Source organism: Xiphophorus couchianus, chromosome 11, assembly GCF_001444195.1.
Source record: "Xiphophorus couchianus chromosome 11, X_couchianus-1.0, whole genome shotgun sequence".
NCBI lineage: Eukaryota > Metazoa > Chordata > Actinopteri > Cyprinodontiformes > Poeciliidae > Xiphophorus > Xiphophorus couchianus.
In genome coordinates this window covers 10,097,562-10,119,110 of record NC_040238.1, presented here as the reverse complement: position 1 = coordinate 10,119,110, position 21,549 = coordinate 10,097,562, and the positions used below count along the sequence as shown (strand labels likewise).

At 38.0% G+C, this 21,549-nt stretch overlaps 2 protein-coding genes and 1 long non-coding RNA gene across 4 annotated transcripts; 2 read left to right on the top strand and 1 right to left on the bottom strand.

Annotated features, from left to right (window-relative positions):
* Nucleotides 1–1,876: 1,876 nt before the first annotated feature.
* LOC114153353 (heterogeneous nuclear ribonucleoprotein A/B-like) lies at nt 1,877–8,867 on the top strand. Of its 2 annotated transcripts, XM_028031846.1 has the most exons (9): nt 1,877–2,010; nt 3,869–4,052; nt 4,162–4,330; nt 4,433–4,591; nt 4,711–4,842; nt 4,926–5,028; nt 5,820–5,963; nt 6,361–6,451; nt 6,675–7,385. In XM_028031846.1, the coding sequence occupies exons 2-8, from the start codon at nt 3,895–3,897 to the stop codon at nt 6,429–6,431; spliced, it is 936 nt and encodes a 311-aa protein (XP_027887647.1). In that variant the 5' UTR covers nt 1,877–2,010; nt 3,869–3,894; the 3' UTR covers nt 6,432–6,451; nt 6,675–7,385. The 2 variants fall into 2 exon arrangements, with proteins under 2 accessions (XP_027887647.1, XP_027887648.1); XM_028031847.1 differs by lacking the exons at nt 6,361–6,451; nt 6,675–7,385 and adding an exon at nt 8,854–8,867 and having other exon boundaries at nt 5,820–5,986.
* A 1,367-nt stretch (nt 8,868–10,234) lies between these two features.
* Nucleotides 10,235–13,919, bottom strand: LOC114153354 (uncharacterized). The gene is made up of 3 exons (XR_003597311.1): nt 13,704–13,919; nt 12,026–12,088; nt 10,235–11,395 (listed from the first exon to the last, which is right to left on the bottom strand). It is a non-coding gene; the product is annotated as an uncharacterized LOC114153354 (long non-coding RNA).
* Nucleotides 13,920–19,416: 5,497 nt separating this feature from the next.
* On the top strand, nt 19,417–20,823 carry LOC114152580 (cornifelin homolog B-like). The gene is made up of 4 exons (XM_028030508.1): nt 19,417–19,543; nt 19,975–20,094; nt 20,236–20,393; nt 20,504–20,823. Exons 2-4 carry the CDS (start codon nt 19,983–19,985, stop codon nt 20,621–20,623), a joined length of 390 nt encoding a protein of 129 aa, XP_027886309.1. The 5' UTR covers nt 19,417–19,543; nt 19,975–19,982; the 3' UTR covers nt 20,624–20,823.
* Nucleotides 20,824–21,549: the final 726 nt, after the last annotated feature.

The following is a 21,549-nucleotide window of genomic DNA, read 5'->3' as shown; positions in this document are numbered from 1 at the left end:
GTGAACTTAAGATACTTTGAATTCCAATAAGGTATTTGACACTTGAATTAGTACCAGCAACCACCTCAAAGCCCCAACTGCACCACAGGAAAATGGCAAACTTCAAGATTTCTACTGAAAACCTTATGACTGCATCTTGTAATGTGATTCCACTCATGGCAGATGAGCAACACTTGCCTCCTTTGGTGCCTGTTCCAGGTTTTTGCACTGAATACCAGATAGTGTGCATGATATAAATTATGCAGTCAAGATAAGTCCAAAAGAAATGTTTTATTTGAATTGTTTGCAGATTTGGGAACTAAGCAGGCAACTTATTCAGAAAACTTGAATTCAGACAAACAACTTTCACCTTTGGTCTTCTAGCAGATTAATTTGCATTCAGATGGTAAAGTATGAAGCTGCATTTCTATGAATTGTCTTTTTGAAGCGATACACTTCCAGCATATCCAATTTGCATATTAATCCCATGTTCCCATTTTGCCTGTTGTGCCTTTATTAGTTTTCCTGTTTGTGACCAAATGTTAAATTGCCTTATCAATTTTTATTTTCTCTCTGCTTTTCATTCCCTTTTAGTAAGAGGTGTCAACTAGATGGACACAATAATTCTACTGTGGTTGCATAATGTAGATGAATAATGCAGTTTTATTACAAATCTGAATTAAGTGGGTTGCTGTTTTTGAGATGAGGTCGATTTAAGTTTTGTTTTGAAGATATATTTTCTCAATGGTAACCGGTATTGGTACTCTTCGGAGTACCTGGGTGTTCACCCGAAAAATAAACTGAGCTGGAGTCATAACACTGATGCTCTTTAGAGGAAAGGTCGGAGCAGACACTACCTGTTGACTGAGTGAGGTCCTTTGAAGTGGATGGGGGCTCCTGGAGGCCCTTTTTGACTCTGTAGAGACATCAGCTGGCTTCCATAGTGTAATATGTGGGAGCAGCAGCTTATCTAAAGCAGAGAAAGCAGTTAAGCTAATCGGGAAGGCCAGTCCTAAGATGCCCCCTCAACCCAGGGACAGTCAATCCCATGCATGAAGCTATTGCTGAATTGGAGAGCTCCTTCAGTGCTGAATCCTTTGTGCACAAAGCAGTGTAATTATAGATCCTTCCTCCCAGCAATTGGAACTGGAATACTTTATCACAATTAGGCTTATACTCAGAAATGTTCACATCCCTGCTGTTTAGTGTGTAGTTTTCCTCATTTTGATTAACATTCCTGCTGTTATTTGCACATCCCTGTTTGCTGTTCTTTAGTTTTTGTAAATAGTCTTGTTTTATGCACAAATACACAGGCACATTTCATACATGTCTTAGTTTATCCTACTCAGTTGCACATTTCTTTGAATCAGAGTATGCATTTCAATAGCTGTTTAGTATTGTTTTGTGCTGTACCTCAGCTCTTACGGTACACTGTGTCATCCTTCATTCTATTTTCTTTTTTTATTTTTGTGTAAAGTTAGTTGCTTTGACTTGCCTGACACTTTGCTGCCGGTACAACCGAATGTTCCCACTGAGGGACAATAAATGTTATTTTTGTTTTATCCAACTAAATTTTACAAAAACAAACATACAAAAATACATATCAAAAATTTGTTGTACATAAAATTGAGTGTTTCTTTTGTTCAGAAATCCTGTTTCGGAAACTTTGCCTCTCACAATATGGCGGAGTTGCTCATGTATCGTGGGCAAAGAAGCCGATGCGGCGGCTACTCTCATATGTATGCGGTGATATATCTAAAACAGAAACAGCAGCGTGAAAAGCAATGCTAACAGAGAAAGAACATTCGGCTGGTGACTATGCCTTTTGTCACAGCCTTCACCTTCTCAGCCAATAGAGTAAGAGTTTTGATTACTTAACGCAAGACCTTGTCCAATCACAGACATCGTCTTTCCGCGCTTCCCTACTGCTTGCTCACATCCGGTCGTATATATTTTGCCACGAGTTAGCGGCGAATTTGGAGTGTCCATTTTGAGCTGTGAGTCGGCGACCCCCCGGTTTATTCACGCAAAGTAAGCAGCGGGTTCTGTTGTTATTAGCTCACTTAAACCTTAGTGAGGTGGTTCAGTTTTATTTAGGCGTTATTCTGTGTGCGTCTGTTCTGAGAGGGGAGGGTTTTTTTGCGGCGTGTCTTGATGTTAGCATTTAGTTAGCTGAAGGAGCTAATGGTCATGAACGCGATTATTTAAAGCGATGAATGAAACGCTCCCTTCCATGTTCCCACGCTACTAAGCAACACATGCGTATGCTTTAGCTCTTGTTTTTTGGTGTATACTCCCCGGCTATTCGTTATTAGTAATTTAATGGGCTCCTTAGTGATTAGCTGCAAGTGAGGCCTTCTCTCCGTCCCGAGCGGGTACGAGGCAAAGCGCGGTCCGCTCAAAAGCTCAACAACATGGAGACTCGCGGCGCTCGTTATCTTTTTGTTTATATATTGTCGTTTTATGGACCCTCAGAGATGCGCACGTCTCTCTTTTTTTCATAATTTACTCATGTTTACTTTTGTGTTGTGCAGTTCTCTCTAGAAATGAATGAATCTTGGCAGATGAACGATCATAAGGAACGTGTAATCTTTCTGCCATACTGCCAAAGGAGGCCTTTCATAGTTGGGATCACTTAAATTATTCATTTCTGTTTGCGAAATTCCAGTTCAATTTGTGAAAAAGCAGAAAGAAGACCTTTATTCATTTTGGAGCTTGGACTTCATATCTGTTTGCAAGTACCAAGAAATTTATATATATATATATATATATATATATATATATATTTTTTTTTTTTTTTTTAGTGAACGTTAGTTTATTAAAAAAACTTTAGTTTTTTAAAAAACTTTCAGGCCCTGTTTGACGCGTTCAAGTAATGTGATTATAAAACTATTCAATCCAAAATTATACAGTTATAGTTTTGAAGGTATAAGTTGGGGTAGGAAAGCAGAATACCTATTCATTTATGGTGATTTTCTATCTTAATTAAAATGGCATATGCTTTTAATTTATCAACATTTGCCAGTTTTCAGACAGCTGAAGGACAAAAACGGTGAAGTTCTTTAGTTTTTAAGGGCAGCATGCATCAATCAATGTTGCAACAGAGTGAAGTTTCTGGAGCAAATGCCTTGGAACTCTCAGATGTGGTAGACAAAAATAGTATAGTCTGTAATATAGTGGCGTACTTTAAAAAATCCAATTATTTATACACAAGGCATTTTATTGGTCCTGGGAAAGAAAATTGTTATAAATACTTGCCTTAAATGTATACATAGGTGCAGAGTGAACAACATATTTGAACTCATGAAATAAGCCAAATGAAATGTATACTCCCAGAAAGTGGTGCTTTGTGATTTAATTAAAATAAAATTAAACAGATTTATCATGGCTCGTGATTTATTGAATGTTACGTATACCAGTGTAATGTTTTTTTTCCCACAGCTTGTGTGAGGTTTGTCAATTTTATTAAAATACCAAAACACAAGCAAGGTTGAGTATTTTGGAGGGAACTTGATTTGAAGAACTAATTCGCCATATAAACATTACAGCACTCTTTTTATTTCATCATATACTCCCTAGGATTAATATTTATCAGTTGCAGTAACCATGGTTTCATATTTTCTCTAGGGGAAAAAAAAGTATTCACATAACTGCATGAATTTGAAACGCACTGAAGAGCTGCGTCTTTCACTAAAAATATAAAGTTATGTGCTCCTTTGGGGGCATTTTTTTAGAAGGCATAAATATTTGCTCCTTGGCCTTAAACGGCCAAATTTATTAGCATCTCGTCATTTTTCTACTTTAAAAAAAAAAAAGCTGTAATGTTAGGCCTGTTCAACATTTCAAATGATGTCCTCATACTTTGAATTTTGTGCTTGTGTGTACTCAGTCTCTTGAACAGAAACCAATTTCAGAATGGCAGACGCAGAGAATCTGCTCATGGAGACATCGGAACAGAACGGAGACGAGGACCAGAATGGAGCCGAGCAGGAGCTGATGGGTGGCGACGACAGCCAGGACAGCGGCACAGACGGTGGCAAGATCGATGCCAGCAAAGGAGAAGAGGATGCTGGGTAAGAGTTTAAACAGTCATGCTAACTCCAATGTTAGCTGGGATTAAGTGAAGAAGTTTTGTCTTTGTTTAGAAGAGAGATGGAAGTGTTTTGTGTCTTCGGTTTGCAGAAAAATGTTTGTTGGTGGCCTCAGCTGGGACACAAGTAAAAAAGACCTGAAGGATTACTTCAGCAAGTTTGGGGAGGTCTCAGACTGTACCATCAAAATGGACTCCAACACCGGCCGGTCCCGAGGCTTCGGCTTTGTGCTCTTTAAAGACTCTGCCAGTGTGGACAAAGTGAGCCTCATTTGATTGTTCTTCCTTAAAACAGCAAAACACATTCCTGAGATGTCAGTTGGCTTTCTTGGAGACACTGATGATACCTTTTTGTTTCTGCAGGTGCTGGAACAGAAAGAACACAGACTTGACGGACGTCAGATCGACCCTAAAAGGGCGATGGCGATGAAGAAAGAGCCTGCTAAGAAGATCTTTGTTGGGGGATTGAATCCTGAAGCAACCGAGGAGGCTATCAGGGAATACTTTGGCGCTTTTGGAGAGGTTGGTGTCCAGTTGAATAGTAGAGAAAGCCATGAAACAGGTTTTTAGCAAACCTTCTTTTTATGTAAACTGAAGTTGCACTTGAAGGTTGCATCATTTATATTGCGATGTTCTCCTAGATTGAGACCATCGAGTTGCCCATTGACCCCAAATCCAAGAAAAGGAGGGGCTTCATTTTCATCACGTATAAAGATGAAGCCAGCGTCAAGAAGTGTCTGGAGAAGAAATACCACACCATCGAAGGTGGCAGGGTGCGTACACTCTTTCACTCTTTCTTTGCCTTCTCACAGCTGGATGGCCTCAGGTCAAGACGCGGATTTAATTTCCTCCACAGTGTGAGCTGAAGATCGCCCAGCCGAAGGAGGTGTACCAGCAGCAGCAGTACGGGACGGGACGTGGAGGAGGATACGGAGGCCGGGGAGGAAGGGGCCGTGGAGGTAAACGACAGAGCTGCTGTTTCAAATACATTAGAGTAGTGTTTTTCAAATGTGTGCCACCGGGGGGCGATGTAGAGGCCTCAAAGTTGGAGGGAAGATGAGGAAAAACCTTTATTTATTTTTTTATTGATTTAAATGTTATTCCTGATGCTCATTTTCAAATTGGCTGTAAAAGTAATCAAGCTACTTTGCTCCTCAAGCTAGTGTAGCAAGCAAGAAATAGAAATGTTTGATAATGAAAAAGGGCAAAGGAACTTATTCTGCTGCAAGCACCATAAGAACGGTGGGGATGAACTTGATGTGATTAGTATGAAGTATTACATATTTATTATAACGGAGGGAATGTAGTGAAAAATTTTATTATCTGGTAATAGACATATTATCTAATAAAACTTTCTGCCATAGAACTCATGGCCATCTAGAATCAGAAGGTGTGAAACAGTAGTTATTCTAAATAAATGTAATAATTATTCACTAGTCATTAAAAAAAACATTCTAAAAGTTGATGTTTCACTACAAATTGTGATTTGAAATGGGGTCCTCAGCCAAGCGTTAATGCTCTTTGGGATTCCATGGCATGGAAAAATGTGGGAACCCTTGCATCAGAGGACAACTTGTTTCTCTCATTATTTCATTACTTTTAGGTTTTAGTCATAGTTGCTCTTGTTTCTCAATTATTGTGAGTACTAGTGATTGTCCAAAGTGAAGCACATCATTGCATACCAGTCTTAGGCCAGGGAGGCCGTCCTTTGCTTCGTATTTGGTCTGAACAAGATCAACTGTTGTCTCAGGTCAGAGCCAGAATTGGAACCAGGGCTACGGAAACTACTACCAGGGATATGGCAATCAAGGCTATGGCTACGGTGGATACGGTGGCTACGGCAATTACGACTACTCTTCTGGTTACTATGGATACGGCACCGGATATGACTACAGTAAGTGATAAGTCGATGAACTCGTTTCATCAGTCTTCAGATTATTTTGGTAATTTCTGTGTCTTTGAGAGTATTTTATATCTAATGACTTGATGGTCCCAGTAGTGGGTGAAGTGTTAAAGTCTTTTGAAGTATTGAAATGATCAAAAAACACTAAAAGATGCTGGGAATTTCATTTCAGCCATATTTGGAGTTATTTTCTTTACCACTTGGTGTGATTTTATTTATTTCCATTTGCCATCCTGTTTTCCCTCCCAATTGGTCTGTTTGGTTTGCAGGGATTAAATGGTGACCATTTAAAGATGGTCATTCGTCCGTGTCCTTTGTTTATATTTAGGAGACAGTGAAGAGACTTCCTGCCAAAGTGTCTGACTTTCCTGTTTTGTCTCCATGACAGACCAGGGGAATGCCAGCTACGGTAAAACCCCAAGGCGGGGGGCACACCAGACCAGCTACAAGCCGTACTGATGATCACTTGGTGGGGAAAGGTATGCTGACCAACACATTCACATCCGTTATTTAAGTGAAGTTCTTTAGAATCAAAACAGCAGTTCTTTAATCAGCAGCTCAACCCAGACACTGGGCTCAGATGAACAGGATTTGCTGTGTTATAGATTTTTATTTGGTTATTCTGGGTTTTTCTGGTAATGAGTAATGTTTTTGCACTTCATTCAGATGTAAGCTTAACTTAAACTTTTTGTGTTCCTTAAGACTCCAGTGATCCAGTAACACCGACGGCAGGACGGACACACTGGGTTCACTAAGACCTCTTTTATGACAGAAGACCATTTGTACAGAAAACATCTGAAATGTAACTTTTCCATGTTTTTTTTTTTTTTTTTTCTTTAGCCTTTTTTTTTTAAGTTTTGCTTTTCCCTTTGGTGTGTTTTTTTTTTAATTTTCTTTAAATTTTATTTTTCCCCCCTCCACATTTCCACTGGAAGTGTAATTTTTACTGTACTTTTTGGTACCTGTTTTGATTCTAATGTATTGTAAGGGTTGTATTTTACATGTGTGCTGGCTTTACAGTATAAAATCGTTGCGCTGTAAAGGAGCTTTTTTTGACAAATAAAACCAGTTTTCAGTAAATTTTTTTTCTTTTTGTTCTGACGCTTGCAGGTTTGTTGAATCAAAATGGGGTTTAAGTTGAGTTTGTTTCTTTATTTTTTATTTGGAGGGCTTGTGAAGTTTGTCTGAATACGTGAAAACCATTTGAGTGAGGCTGACGTGTGAAGGCCTACAGCTGTGTAGGACGTAATGTGGGTGTTTCTGTTTAGAGTATTTAAGTACCGCTGATTTTAGATTGTCCCCCTGTTTTTTGTTTTTTCTTTTCTTTTTTGGACAGATTTAATCTTGCCAGTGTAGTCTTCTCAGCCAGTGTCGCTGGCCTTTATTAGTAATAAACATTCACATTTGGTAAAATCTCTGTTCTATTTTGTTGTTTTAATGTTACGGTTAAATATAACTGGCTTAAGTTTGAATTTCCGGAGTCTAGTTCCACAAAGCACCAGTTTATAAGTATTTTAAAAACCTGTAGGGTCCAAAATGTCCAGTTGTGTATAAATTAGTGTGTTTCTGCAGTTTACTTCAGTTTATGGCTTACAACTTATGGGAACTCCAAATTCAGTATCCTGGAAATAACTAGTTTTACTATAGATGTGTCGCCACCTGGTGGACATTCGTCCAGCAGACACTTCACAATCAAACGGAAAAACACAAAAGGTCATGCCAAGAAGTTTGCTGTGGAAATTCAGTTCTTTTCAAAAGCATTAAAACATGGTGTGCTGGTGATGGGGAATATACAGGTGCTGGTCATAAAATTAGAATATCAGGAAAAAGTTGACTTAAATCAGTAATTCCATTCAAAAAGTGAAACTTGTATTTATTCATTACAATACAGACTGGTATATTTCAATTATTTTTCTTTTTGGGTTTATTACTGAAGAATGAAAACTCCAAATTTAGTATCAGAAAATTAGAATATTCTGGAAGTTTTAATATTGAAAACCCCTGGTGCCAGACTAACCAGCTAAAAACACCTGCAAAGGTCTCTAAATTGTCTCCCAATCCAGTTCTGTAGGCAACACAATCATGACTGCTGACTTGACAGGTGTCCAAAAGATGACCTTTGACACCTAGCACAAGTGGACAAGGCACGAAAGGTCATTGCTAAAGAAGCTGGCTGAGCACAGAGCTCTGTGTCCAACACAAGAGAGGTGAGGGATAGGGAAAAAAGAAGTGGGCAAGCAATAGGGATAACCACATCCTGAGAATTGTGAAACCAAATCCATTCAAAAATATGGAGAGATTCTCAAAAAGTGGTCTGGAGCTGATGCTTCAAGAACCACCATGGACAACAGGGACGTACGGTCAGGGCAGAGCCTCACCTGTCATAATGGAAAAATATAATACAATTATTTATATTGCTGTTTTCACCCGGGGGTTTGTACTGTAAAGTATTTCTTTTAAATTTAGCTTAGCCAATTTTGATGACTTTTTCTTCAAAATCGCAGAATTTTTGCATTTTGCCGCTCAGAAGTGCAGCCTGTGAGGCAGCAGCGAGCTGAGCCTCACCTGGGATTGCGCAACCTCTCGCTAACTGCCCTGGCCGCCATTCGATGGGAGCATGCTCCCCCTGTCTGTACGTCGCCAATGAAATGGTTAAACATTTAATATATGAACTGATTTTCCATAATTTAGCTTATGTATATAATGTACAGCGTTTTTTGTCACCAACTGTGTGTGTAACGTGTTTCGTGTGCTGAGAAATGGCAGAGAACAGATTGGATTATGTCTTCGATATCTGATTATGATTAAGTCAGTGCCTCACCAGCTTTGCACCTCACGGCACGTCACTGATGGACAGATATATGCAAGACATGGGTTGCAGCTGTCACATTCCTTGTCAAGCCACTCTTGAACTAGAGATGGCATCAGAAGCATCTTGCCTGGGCAAACAGGACTGGATTGCTGCTGAGTGGTCCAAAGTTATGTTCTTTGATAAAAGTACATTTTGCATTTCCTTTGGAAGTCAAGGTTCCAGAGAGAGTCTGGAGAAAGAGAGGAGAGGCACAGGATCAATGTTGCTTGAGGTCCAGTTGAAAGTTTCCACAGTCACTGTTGGTTTGTGTTGCCATGACATCTGCTGGTGTTGGTCCACTGTGTTTTCTGAGGTCCAAGGTCAACAAAGCCATCTGCCATAAAGTTTTAGAGCACTTCATTCTTCCTGCTGCTGACCAACTTTACGGAGATGCAGATTTAATTTTCCAACAGGACGTAGCACCTACACACAGGCCTGCAAACTCACCTGACCGTTGCCCCATAGAAAATCTATGGCATTTTGTAAAGAGGAAGACATGATGCACACCAGACCCAACAATTCAGAAGAGCTGAAGGTCACCATCAGAGCAACCTGGACTCTCATAACACCTGAGCAGTGCTACAGACTGACTGGCTTCATGTCACGCCGCATTGCTGCAGTAATCCAGGCAAAAGGAGCCCAAACTAAGCACCGAGTGCTGTAACATGCTCATATGTTTCAGTTGGCCAACATTTCTAAAATCCTTTTTTTTTTTTGTATTTTTTTCTTGAGTAATATTTTAATTTCTTGAGATACTGAATTTGGATTTTTCATTAGATGTGAGTTGTAATCATCAACATTAAAAGAAATAATCATTTGAAAAACATCAATCTGTGTGTAATGAACGATCATAATATACAAGTTTCACTTTTTGACTGGAATTACTGACATAAATCAACTTTTTTATTATATTCTAATTTTATGATATATAGAAGATTGGCATGAAGTCCTTTCAAGTGTTGGGCCTCTGCTCAGCGTCTGTAGAGCCTCTGAACACAGTTATCATGATAGTGGCTATAAAATGTCCTTCATTATGTTACATCAGACCAACAGGGTCTTACCTGAGATGCTCAGTGGAGACTCTTAAGATGATATATTACAAATGTAGCATTTGCCTATGTTATATATTTGTTCATATATTATTTGCAGGAGTACAAATTTTGGAAGATCGGAGAGAAACACAGTTGACATGCAGAAAACTATCATTTTACTGCTCTGGCAAACCTTCGGTTTTATGTACTTGGTTAGATTAACAACCGCAAAATGAAAGTAGCATGCTAGCTCAACAAAAATAAATTCACAAAACTTGGCGGGGCACAATAAATAAACCAGTCAACCAACTGGTTTTTCTTGCTGATTTGTACTTACTGACCACAGTGGTATTTTTAGCTTGACTATATTACATTATAGCATGATAATGCAAAAGCCATTTTATTTTGCGCTTGTCTTCATGTCTGTCTTACATCAGTCTCCCTAGATCTATCAAACACTTGTAGGTTTTGTGCGATTGCTTGGACAGAAATGCACTCCACACTTTCCAGGTTGTTTTTAATGACAAAAATGTTAAAATAAAAAACCTATTTTTTAAAAACAATTAAAAAAAATATATTGGCAGTTCTCTTCCCCATATAATAATGTGCTACTTTCCAAATAAAATATATTAGTTACAGGTTGTAACGGGAAAAATCTTGTGCAGCTGAACATCCACTTATGGCCACTAGATGTCAGTGTTTTAATCTCTAGTAAATTGAAATGTGTTCACATATAAATGTTTTCCCCCCTGAAACTATGGGTGTCGCTGCCACTGCCTTAAGGTTGCAGGGTGAAGCCAGTGTGTCTTAGTTGGAAAACAGTCAAATACAAAATACAAATATTGACTTCAGGTGATGTATTTAATAAAAGGCTGATGGCTGTCTCCTGTAGTCTCAGTACTTAAATCAAGTGCTTAATCTAATATCCTTAAACATAGACTTTCTCTTAAACTAGATAGTGCTGATGTTAGGAATAACCAAACATTAGCCTTCAGGTGTTTTTCAAACCTCAAAACCACAAATTTACCAACAAGTCTGGAACCCTGACTATAGTGTTGCCTAAATTTCCGCTATTACAGGTAATACTGCAACTTTAAACCTTCCAGGTTGTCTACATGTGAGGCGACAGTCAGATGCACTGAAACACACCTTCTGTCTCTCTGCTTCTATTTTTGCCGTGAAGGCACCTTGAGGGGTCTGCTTTCCCTCTTCATTGTTCGTCTTTCTGTCGGTTTCCTTCTTCCTCCTGGAGACGACGGTGTACCGCCTGATCCTCAGGCCTTTCAAGACAGCACCATGGTTTTCTTGTGAACTAGAAGGAGACTGTCCAAGAGCAGAAAACTGCCGTCCTGTTCTTCCGTCCTCCAGCAGTCCTTCGCGGGCCAACCGGGCTGCGGTCAGGAAAGAGTCCGTCTGGCTTTGTGTTGATGGAGGAGGCCTCGGTTTGACCAATGTCAAGCTGTAGCCGTTTGGATCCCTGCTGCACTCCATCTTTCCTGCTGTTCAGGGTCAAGTTCTGGGCTGCTGAGGTCCAAGAAATGCTGCTTAGACAAAGAAGAAATGTACAGCTCAGCAGGTAACGATTATACTTTTTCCTAGCAGAGTTTTATTTATCTTTGATAAAAGATTGGGAGTTTAATAATCTAACTTTTATCTCATATATAAATAAATATTTTCTCAAAACATCTCCATAGGTTTTTTACCCAATGAAATGTCCTCTGGGTCATCTTCTTTCTGGCTGTTTTATCACTTCAATCCATTTTAACAACACCTTTGTGCCTCTAAAATACTTTTTAATTTTTGCACATTTTAAATGCACGTTCTGTGTGATCTAATGGAAAAATATTTCTGTCAATCTGCATTTTTTCTCTGTTTCTGGCCAAATTTTACTCCTTCAAAAGCTAAATTTCATTTAGTGCTGTAACCTGCTGTTACTTTCTCCAATATTTGCAGCTATGCTTTAATTTTGCAGTGTATTTTTTGTTTTGTTTAGAACAACTTTCTCTATTTTGTTGTTTTTAGCAACACTTTCTAAAGTATTTGTGCCCCAATTATTTAAGATTTAGGTTGTAGGTTAACTTTTCTCCACTAGCAGGAGACAAATCCCCTGGTATGCTACATAAGAATCTGAGTAAAGCTTTCCACTGAATCTCAGGCAGTTTAAATCTTACCCTTTTGGTGGCTGCAAGCTCCTTATTGTCCTTCAGCCCCAGACTCCAGATTTCCTAAACAAGCTTCAGAAAAAGACATAAAAGGAAGAAGAAATGCCTTAACAACAATTCAATAAGCACAATCTTGTTGGATTTTAATGCTTTGGTTGTTTTGTGCAAAACAAATCCTTCAAAACATGTTGAAAACTAAAGCATTGCTGAAAGCAAACGTTGAAATAATCTTTGCAGGAATTTCATTTTAACTTAAACGTGTTTAAAAATAAGTGACAGCTTAAAACTGTCCCTAATAATATTTTATTGTCACAAAAGTCACTGCAGGTCTCAAAGAAATTATATGATATATTTGTTCATATTTTTTTTGCAGGATTATTTTTCTCTGTATTTTGAATATAGTAATAGTTTAAACGGGGACTTGATGGTAATAAAGGGATTAAAAAATGACTGCAAACTAACAGGTTCAATCCATAAAAGCCCCGTCTTGCAGCTTATAGAACCTTTAGGGGTAAAGTGATGCCCGGGGTTTATTGAGTGTCGGTATTTGCCTGCACACAGAGCAGTCACTAAGTTTTTGTCTTAGAAGGGAAATGTTGCAACTTTTTTCTGCATGAAGAACAAAACGTTTGTCCTCAATGTTTTAAAAAAACCCTCTAAGATAGATAGCAGTTCAACATATTCAGGGACAGCTATGCTCAGTTCATGTTCATGGAAAAACTGAATCACTGAGTTGGAAAAATTGATAAATTGGGTTTTAGGCTGGTCATTCTAGTGAGAGGCTTCATATTCTGGAGGTAGCCTGGCGTTTAGCTGCTGCTCCTCATCCGAAAGGCTCAGTGAAAGGTGGTCCATGCGTTTCTCCTCCTGGAGGTTTTCTGGGAAGTCTTTGGGTCAAAACCAGGAACTTGGTGTTCCTTCTGACCTAGTGCTTTAAATTGATCTCAGATTCAGATGTTGAGCTCATTGTTTCCTAATTACCTCTAAAAGACTAACCTAAGTCAAAAGGTGAAGGTTTTGAGAGAACTTGAAAGCAAAGACTACTTAGGAAGCAGCAACAAGAAAGATCAAATACTCTCTACTGAAACTGATTGCAAGGACTCAAATAAAGGCAGAATGCAGGGACTGTATGGAAGGAGCACTTAAAGAAAATCACAGTAAGCTACGTAAAACTAACCAGGAACAGAGTTAGAAATAAAGATCAAGAAATTCCTGAAAATCAACCATGTTTAATCTGTGTTTTTCTTAAACAATCGCTTTGAACAAGAACATCATTCAGCTGGTATGCGGATGTCAGCATTTTTTCAGCCAATCTTGAGACGTCTTCAGTTGCAAGAAAGACCGGATTCTGCTCTTCTTTTTAATCTCAGATGCCTATTGTCTCCTTGTTTCACCATCCAAAAGAAAAATGGATGGTATTTTCATTGAGCATCAGTTATCTTTTTAACAGCTGATTGGTGTTTTATTGCAAAACCCAACACACACACGCACACACACGCACACGCACATTTTCGTATCATAAAAGCAAAAAAAAAAATCAAAAACAAAAAACAAACCTTTAAACTAGAATAATGTCCACTTCTTCTTTTTTTCTGAATTTATCTTCATTTCTTTTACCAGAACCACAAAAAATGAAGTTAGAAATAAAAAGCTGATCTGCTGCATGCATCGTTTAATTGAAACTTACTTGATTTCAGTTGCTTCCTGATCAGTTTTCAGGATATCTCATCGCGTGGACTGTGACTCCTGCTCTGCTTCACTTCTAGCTCTCTGCTCTCAGCCAGATGTCAGCTGCCTGGTCTTTCTATGCACAGTTCAGTCAGTTCATCTGTGGTGGATACAACAGGCTGGCTGCTGAACATGTGGCCTGACTGTGTGTGTATGAGAGAGAGTGTGTGTGTATTTAGTGACGACACTCCCAAGAACTTGCCCCAGTTTCCATCATCCTCCTATGTTCAGTACATTGCAACATCTTGATACAATTTGCTGGCGTACAACTCTTTTCTCTTGCTGTGCTGCCATCTGTTTTTCATTTCAAAGTCCCGTTGGCTGCTTAGAGAAGCCGATAGCTGCTGAGTCAAACCATGGCTAGAGAATGTTAACTTGTCAGCAACTTAGAGCTGAACATTCCTGACCTAAATTTAAGCTTCTGACAAGAAAGTTGTATAGAAACATGACTGTCAGTAATTATTCACTCAGTGACAGTTGGTATTAATTCTTGTTCTTTGTTGAAATCGTGCTATTTTTTAATCTCTATGACTTTTCCTTTTTTTTCTTTTTTTTGGAAAAACATCAAGAATTGCCAACAAGTGTTTGTGATAGCTGCCTTTGAAATCTGTGAACTGGCCCACTCTTCTTTAAAGAACTGTTTTAATTTAGCCACATTCAAGGATTTTTCATGTAGAAATGGTCTCTTTAAAGTCATTCCACATAATTTAAACTTTGACTAGGACACTTCAAAATTGTCTTTTTGGAGCAATTGTGAGGTAAACTCGCTGGAATGCCATTGGTCATTGTTGCTGTCGTGTGAACTTGGTGTGCTTAAGCTTGGTGGTTACCTGGTTTCTATTTCACATAGGGTTAGGTTGGTTTGGGTAGCATTTTTTCTTTTAATAAATCATTATTTTAAAAGAAGATTTATTTCTCCACAGGTTAGGATTGGTGACAAATTGGTGACTCTTTAGCGGAATCACCAGTTTGTTTCGCCGTTGGTCTGGACTGCAAATGACGGATTCAATTTTTTTTTTTAATCCAGTAAAAACACAACTAACATCTTCTAAAACTAATAAAGTACACCAGTGTTTTAGTCTCCTGTTTTGTCAGAAACTCTTATTTCTTTCAATAATTGAAGACCATAATTGCCTAGTTTGGTGGTACTTTTTGTGAATGTAAAAATGTAAGTCTGAATGTATAACAGTAACTGTTTTGTGCATTATTTTTAGTTGTAATGCTCACTGACCTTAAAAATGACTTTAATATTTGCTGAAATAAGCTTGAAGCATTCAGCTCCAGGCATGTACTGATATTATAATAACACTTAGTGACTGTAAGGGCCTGTGGTTAGGTGTTAGCAGAAATATTAAGCTGTATATCACCAGCACAATGCAATTCTGAATTAATATGAGCTAAGGAAAGCATGCAGGTAATACAAATCACATAAACCCTGAGAAACAACACAAAGCAACTCATTTTTAAAATGTAATGTTTTCTCCACCAAAATATCACTTCAGATGTAGACAGGAGCGGCAAAATAGCAGAAAATTTTAATTCCAGTAATCCAACTATTACTGTCAACTGGTCTAAGGTGAATATGCATTTAGTTGCATAGATAAAATTCAGAATTACTCAACAAACAATTACTCAAAAATCAACTGCACATGACATGGACTTTAAATTCAACCATGGTTTTTACATTTTGAACAGTTAAGGCGTGTTCAGTCTAAAAGAGATGTCTGTAAAATCACTTTGTCTTATTTCCAGCCTCTGCATGAATCTTGTTTAACCCTTTGCTTTCCTTCAGCATGCCATGGAAGCAGGTCCGGGTTGTAGTCCGCCACGTTGTACGCACTGCACTGTTTGCAGGTGTTGCACACGTAGCCCTGCAATATTTAAAGAGTACACCTAATCATTTTGTTATTGACCCCAAAAGGTCATTCTCACATGGTGAGCCGACGCTGCCCCTCTCCTCTCTCTGGAATAAAGTTCACAGACTGGAAGTTCCAACAGGATGAGACTCTCTGTTATCGTGGCCATCAGCTGAGGTCACAGGCAGAGGGAGAGCGTCAAAAAGCAGTTATCAGTAGAATTCACAGATGGTGCTGTCAGCATAGTGCAGTACCTCCAGATCTGCTGCTGACACAACTAGAAGAACATAAAACTGCACTTTATTTAGTAATCTGAGTTAAAACTATTGTATTTTATCTTTATAGTGACAGAGTCAAATTCTGTCCAAAGCCTTTTATCTGTATTTGTAGGGGTTAAGATGAATATGCATTTAGTTGCATATTCACCTTAACCCTTTTTGGGGCTATATGGATTTCAGCCCCAAATAACTGAAATCCACTAATACATAAGACCCCAAGGCCCTGCGACAGACTGGCGACCTGTCCAGGGTGTACCCCGCCTCTCGCCCGGAACGTAGCTGGAGATGGGCACCAGCAACCCTCCCGACCCCATTAGGGACAAGGGTGAACAGAAAATGGATGGATGGATGGATGGATAAGACCCCAAGTGCACCTCAATACACATTACTGCACACAGTGAAAACTGAAAACACAGGGTGTCTTTATATCCTTACAAAGTCTTAAATTGATGTATCTAAAAATTAAGAACTTGAAATGTCTTAAATTCATTGCGGGGGAAAAATGGCCTTAAATATGTTAATCACAGATCTTAAATTTTATTATGGCAGGACTATTTAATCTAATATTTTCTGTGTAGATTCCTTTTGTTGTGCAAGACTGCACCGTTGTACAAAACCTTTGAGTCACATGCAGACATCTTCGCTTTGTTCTGTGACTCAAGGTGATTGTAGCTACCGCTAACTAGCTGCTAATACACCCAGCAAGGGTAAAGCTAGTAGCTAGCTTATTTATGTCCATCATGGGTAAGTGCAAATTTATCATCAGTTGGCTGAATGATTTCATATTAGCCATTGGCTCACTTCTGTTGCCAACATATACTATTTATTTATTTGCACTTTTCTTTTGTACTTTTGTGTCACAACAGAGTTCTTAAATGTCATTTATAATGGTCATAGAAACATCTTAAACCTATAGAAACCCTGGTCTTAGCACTACCACAGAAGCTAATATCTACAGTCTTATCTTTGCTCTTACGGGTTGTCAAGGAAAATAAATGCTGCTCCTGGATTGGCTGGTTTGCAAACGCCAGCCAATAGTCTGTCAGGTAGCATTAGGAACAGGCACTTCAGCTTTCCAATCTGCATTTACTTTTGAATAATTTCATGAATAGGTTACTTTTTCATGAAAAAGTTCTTTACATTTCACCTCCAAATTCTTTTAACTAGGCAGATCACATGCGCTACCTTCTTACTTAAACCGTACGATTGTGAACAAATGATAATGTAATTGGCGAAAAACGAGCCAAATTCAAATCAAAACCAATTTTAATTGACACTGTTTAGAATTGTGTCTAAACAAGCAATGTTTAGACACATTGCTTGTTTTCTTGTTTTTAAAGACCTGTTAAATAAACTACATAAAAAATCTAAATAGGTGAATTTGTGAATAAGTGGTGGTCCACTGTGCTAGTAGATTCAAAATGATTCTGAGTCCTTGTTGCCGAGGTTACAGCTGACTTCCTGTAGTCTGTGGTGACACAGCTTCTCACCTTATCGCTGTGGCTGAGCTCAGGCCTCCTGCTGAGAATGACCAGCTGCATGTATCTGTGTATTTTATCCATGATCTTAATCACATTTCATTTCAAGTGTAGCAGCGTTCAAGTACCGAGAAGCAGAGGAGGAGTGGAAGTTTGCTTCAAATGCCAGGAATCCAGATCTCAGTTTACTCATAGAAAAGCAGAAGAAAAGCACAGTTCAAAGTTTTTTTTTTTTTTTTTTTTTTACATCTGCGTCGATATTGTGATTACTGTACTGTAGGTAAACTTTCTGCATAAGAAAACATGAAAGAGCGTCACTTTTCTACATAATGTCTCTCTGATTGAAGCCACAAAAATACAAGCAAAGCAGAAATGAGTCAAGGATAAAAACGACTACTGTGCAAATTATTGATGATGATAAATGACTGAAGCACTGCTTTCTGACTTTCATCTTTTAATAAGCACATCATTTCAGTTTTTCTTCTCAATGTTCCAGACTTTAGCTGCCACTGACTGTGTGATAAGACGCCTCCAGTGTCAAACAGGAATGAATGCAGGTAGTTTCTGTTGCTACTAAGATGTAAATCTCACTTTTGTCTTTAGCTGTTTTTCCTTTATGTCATTGTGTTATCTGACATGTTCTCCGTGGCTCCAGATGACAGCTGGTCTATTATTCTCTCTGATTTCCATTAGCAGTTTTCAGTTTTGCGTACTGAAAAATGGGTGTGTTTTTGTCTGAGCATTGTTCTCTAATGTTCACAGCGGGATGGATGTGGTCAGAGGTTTGTGGCATGTGCTATGTCACGTTAAGAGGTCTGTGGATGGAAACAGTTTAATGGTGAGAGAGGTCTTTAAGGGCTGGTTGTGATAAAGTATTGGTTTATCCCAGCCTTCCTCAGATTTTTCAGACATGAAAAAAGATATTCACTTGTCAGTATTACACTTGTAGGATTGTAAAAAAGTGGATCGGCCAAAATATCAATATCAGGTATTGGTTCTATACTAGTGTGGTAAGATCGATGATTTTGTTGATACCCTCTTGAAGTTTTCATTTTGTATTGTAGTTTCTCAAATCCTCCTCAAAAGGTTTTGTTTTGATTCGCTCTCAAACACTTTGCATGTTAAGTTTTAGGGGGAAAAAGCACACAAATGTACCTATTGTTTCTGTTTATCATGTTAACATGCTGTTAAGTCTGCTGTTAAAGTCTATAAAAATAGGAATAATAAAAAAAATAAGTTAAAACTGTTTTAGTGCCTTTACTTTTTTTATTTTGCCAATATGGCTCACCATCTGGTGTACCATGAATTTTGGGTGTCAGGAACACTTAGAAATGTTCTTTTCTATTGCTAACACCATAAGGAAATTTGTAAATAGAACTAAATATTATTATTATTATTATTATTATTATTATTATTATTTTGTTTATCGAGCTCTTCATGTTTTGATGGGTTATGAAATTAAAAGTATCAGCTTTTTGCCTAATGGTGGCTGTTTATGGTCATGGTGCCAGAAGAGTTGCTGGGTGTTGACATGCTGCTCTACAGGAAAAATTACTTTGTCATTTCCATATGAAAGAGAAATTTCATGTGGGAATATTTGTGAGCTATTTTCTTTCACTTATTTAAATAAAACAAAATCAGTAAAACTACGTCTCACGGTTGTTTATTATTACTGTAGCATCGGTTTTGGTAAAATGTCTCTCATGATTCGCTCCGATGAAATGCTTTTGGCCTCGGAGGTGAAAAGTTCATTCACGACTCATCTTTGTAGGTTTCCTGTTTATTGTATGATGTTTCGCCGTTATTTAACCAGGAGACACTAACTGAGGTTCTCTCTCTGACAAGAATATGCTTGAAAATAATCTCTTTTTCTCTCTGGCAGTCCCAGTTCAATACACTATAAAGTAAAAGGAAATTCTTTCCAAAGGTTTTGGTGGATCAGAAAAGCAGAACTACACCAGACGTAGAACCAGACATGGCTCAACACCCATTACTTCTTGCCAGAAGTTAAAAATAAACACTTTGTTTTAGACGTATACAAATTATCTGATCACCTGAAGGAACCGGTGTGTCTGGTTGGTTTACTTCTCCATCCTGGAACCTATTGCTGATCTGACTCAAGTCCAAGCTATTCAAAGCAGAGATCAGCTGTGAGAAGACGCTCAACCCAGAACTCAGGCACAACAGGTAAGACATCAAACTTTCTGATCAGTTGCTGCAACAACCTAAATATTATAGTCTTATTATGGAGAAGTTCACTTAACATTCAAAGAAAAATGATATACCTAGCATACGCTTCGTTTTATTCATTTAAAGATTCATAGGATTGTTTTTCTTCCTATAAGTTATCAATATCAGTGTGACAATTAGATGATGCACTGTGAAATCCAACTTGCTGAGTTGCTTCTAATATTTAATTTTGTTGTCCCCTTTAAAACCAAATCACATTAATTTCAAAATCCTGCTGAAACGTTTTGTTGGTGTTTAAGCAGCCATTAACATAGAAAGTGAAAACAAAGAGCAGTTACAAAGCAACTACACAAAATTATTCCTAATTATTCATTATTCGTATGTCTTTGGGTATACGAACGGGTATGTTTTTCTCTCTCCTCTTTTAGACTTTATCATGACAACAACAGTAGTAATCCAGCAACCGCCACCTACACAAGTGGTCGAGGTCATGAACCCACGAGAGTGGAGTTCGGGATTGTTTGATTGTCTCGATGATATAAAAACATGTAAGTAAAGTTGCTGAGGTTAAGACATTAAAGACAGATTCAGAGACTTCCTCATTGATGCGATTCTATAGCAACTGTTTAACAACGGTTCATAATTGTGTATTTTTCTTCTATTTTATTTTTATTGATTCACCTTTGAAGGCTGCTTTGCGTACTGGTGTTTCCCCTGCTTCGCATGCAAAACCTCTAAAGACTACGGCGAGCATCTCTGTCTCCCCCTGCTGGATATGTTTGGTTGGTGCGTCCCACCCATCACTCTGGCCATGAGGGTCTCCATGCGACACCGCTATGGCATCGATGTAAGTTGTCAGTTGAAAAATAAACAAAGGCGTTATTCTATTTCCTTCATATTATTAATACCGTGTTCAAAAAAAGCATTTATTAAATTTCAAAGCACTTTAATCCTCAGGGCTCCCTTCCTAACGACTGTGTGCTGTCCAGCTTCTGTACCGTCTGCATCTGGTGTCAGATGGCCAGGGAGATAGACAAGAGGAATGCCCCGGTCATGATCTCAGCCAAAACCGCATAACCTCCAAACCACCACCTGGGCTGATACGTGTTCTGGTGCTGGGGATACTGAAGAATATCTATGTTTCTAAATCAGCATAGAGAACCTTAATCATGCAGAGCAATATGATCTTGATTAAAACTTAATCAATAAAGGCCAATGGATTTGGGTGAAATCCAAAAACATTGTTTACTAACGGGGTTTTGTTTGTATAACTAAAATACAACTGTACCAGTTTTTATGTCTTCTTTGTAGAATATCTATCTATCTATCTATCTATCTATCTATCTATCTATCTATCTATCTATCTATCTATCTATCTATCTATCTATCTATCTATCTATCTATCTATCTATCTATCTATCTATCTATCTATCTATCTATCTATCTATCTATCTATCTATCTATCTATCTATCTATCTATATTTATACATATGCTGGAAATAGCAAGACAATAAAAACAGCAATAGAAATCAGAGATAAATGTGTATTTTTCCAAGTGAATTTTATTTTCTTCATAGAGATTCTGCAAGTATTTTGTGTGATTTTGGCAGATTAAACCTTTATATATAGATATATATATATATATATATATATATATATATATATATATATATATCTATATATCTATCTATATATATATATATATATATATATATATATATATATTGTATGTGTGTGTGTGTGTGTGTGGGGGGGGGGGGGGGGGGGGGGTGTATATACTATTACTATTACTGTTTTTATTGTCTTGCTATTTCCAGTCACTAGATGTCCCTATTGTCCACTTTCTCCTAAGCCTCAGTACTTGCTACCTCCTTTTTTTTTACTTCAACCTGCAACATATGTCTTTATTTTCTCTTCCAATAAAGGTAAAATAAATAACCAAAATTAACGTGTGTAATGTATTTCTCTTACTTTGAAGACATGTTTAATTAATTACCAATATG

Excerpts from the sequence above, each read along its gene's own strand:
- LOC114153353 (XM_028031846.1), top strand. The coding sequence starts at position 3,895 with ATGGCAGACGCAGAGAATCTGCTCATGGAGACATCGGAACAGAACGGA. Across the intron at positions 4,331-4,432 it reads ACTCTGCCAGTGTGGACAAA|GTGCTGGAACAGAAAGAACA; the intron begins GTGAGCCTCATT and ends TTGTTTCTGCAG. Across the intron at positions 5,964-6,360 it reads CGGCACCGGATATGACTACA|ACCAGGGGAATGCCAGCTAC; the intron begins GTAAGTGATAAG and ends TCTCCATGACAG.
- LOC114152580 (XM_028030508.1), top strand. The coding sequence starts at position 19,983 with ATGACAACAACAGTAGTAATCCAGCAACCGCCACCTACACAAGTGGTC. Across the intron at positions 20,095-20,235 it reads TCTCGATGATATAAAAACAT|GCTGCTTTGCGTACTGGTGT; the intron begins GTAAGTAAAGTT and ends TCACCTTTGAAG. Across the intron at positions 20,394-20,503 it reads GACACCGCTATGGCATCGAT|GGCTCCCTTCCTAACGACTG; the intron begins GTAAGTTGTCAG and ends TTTAATCCTCAG.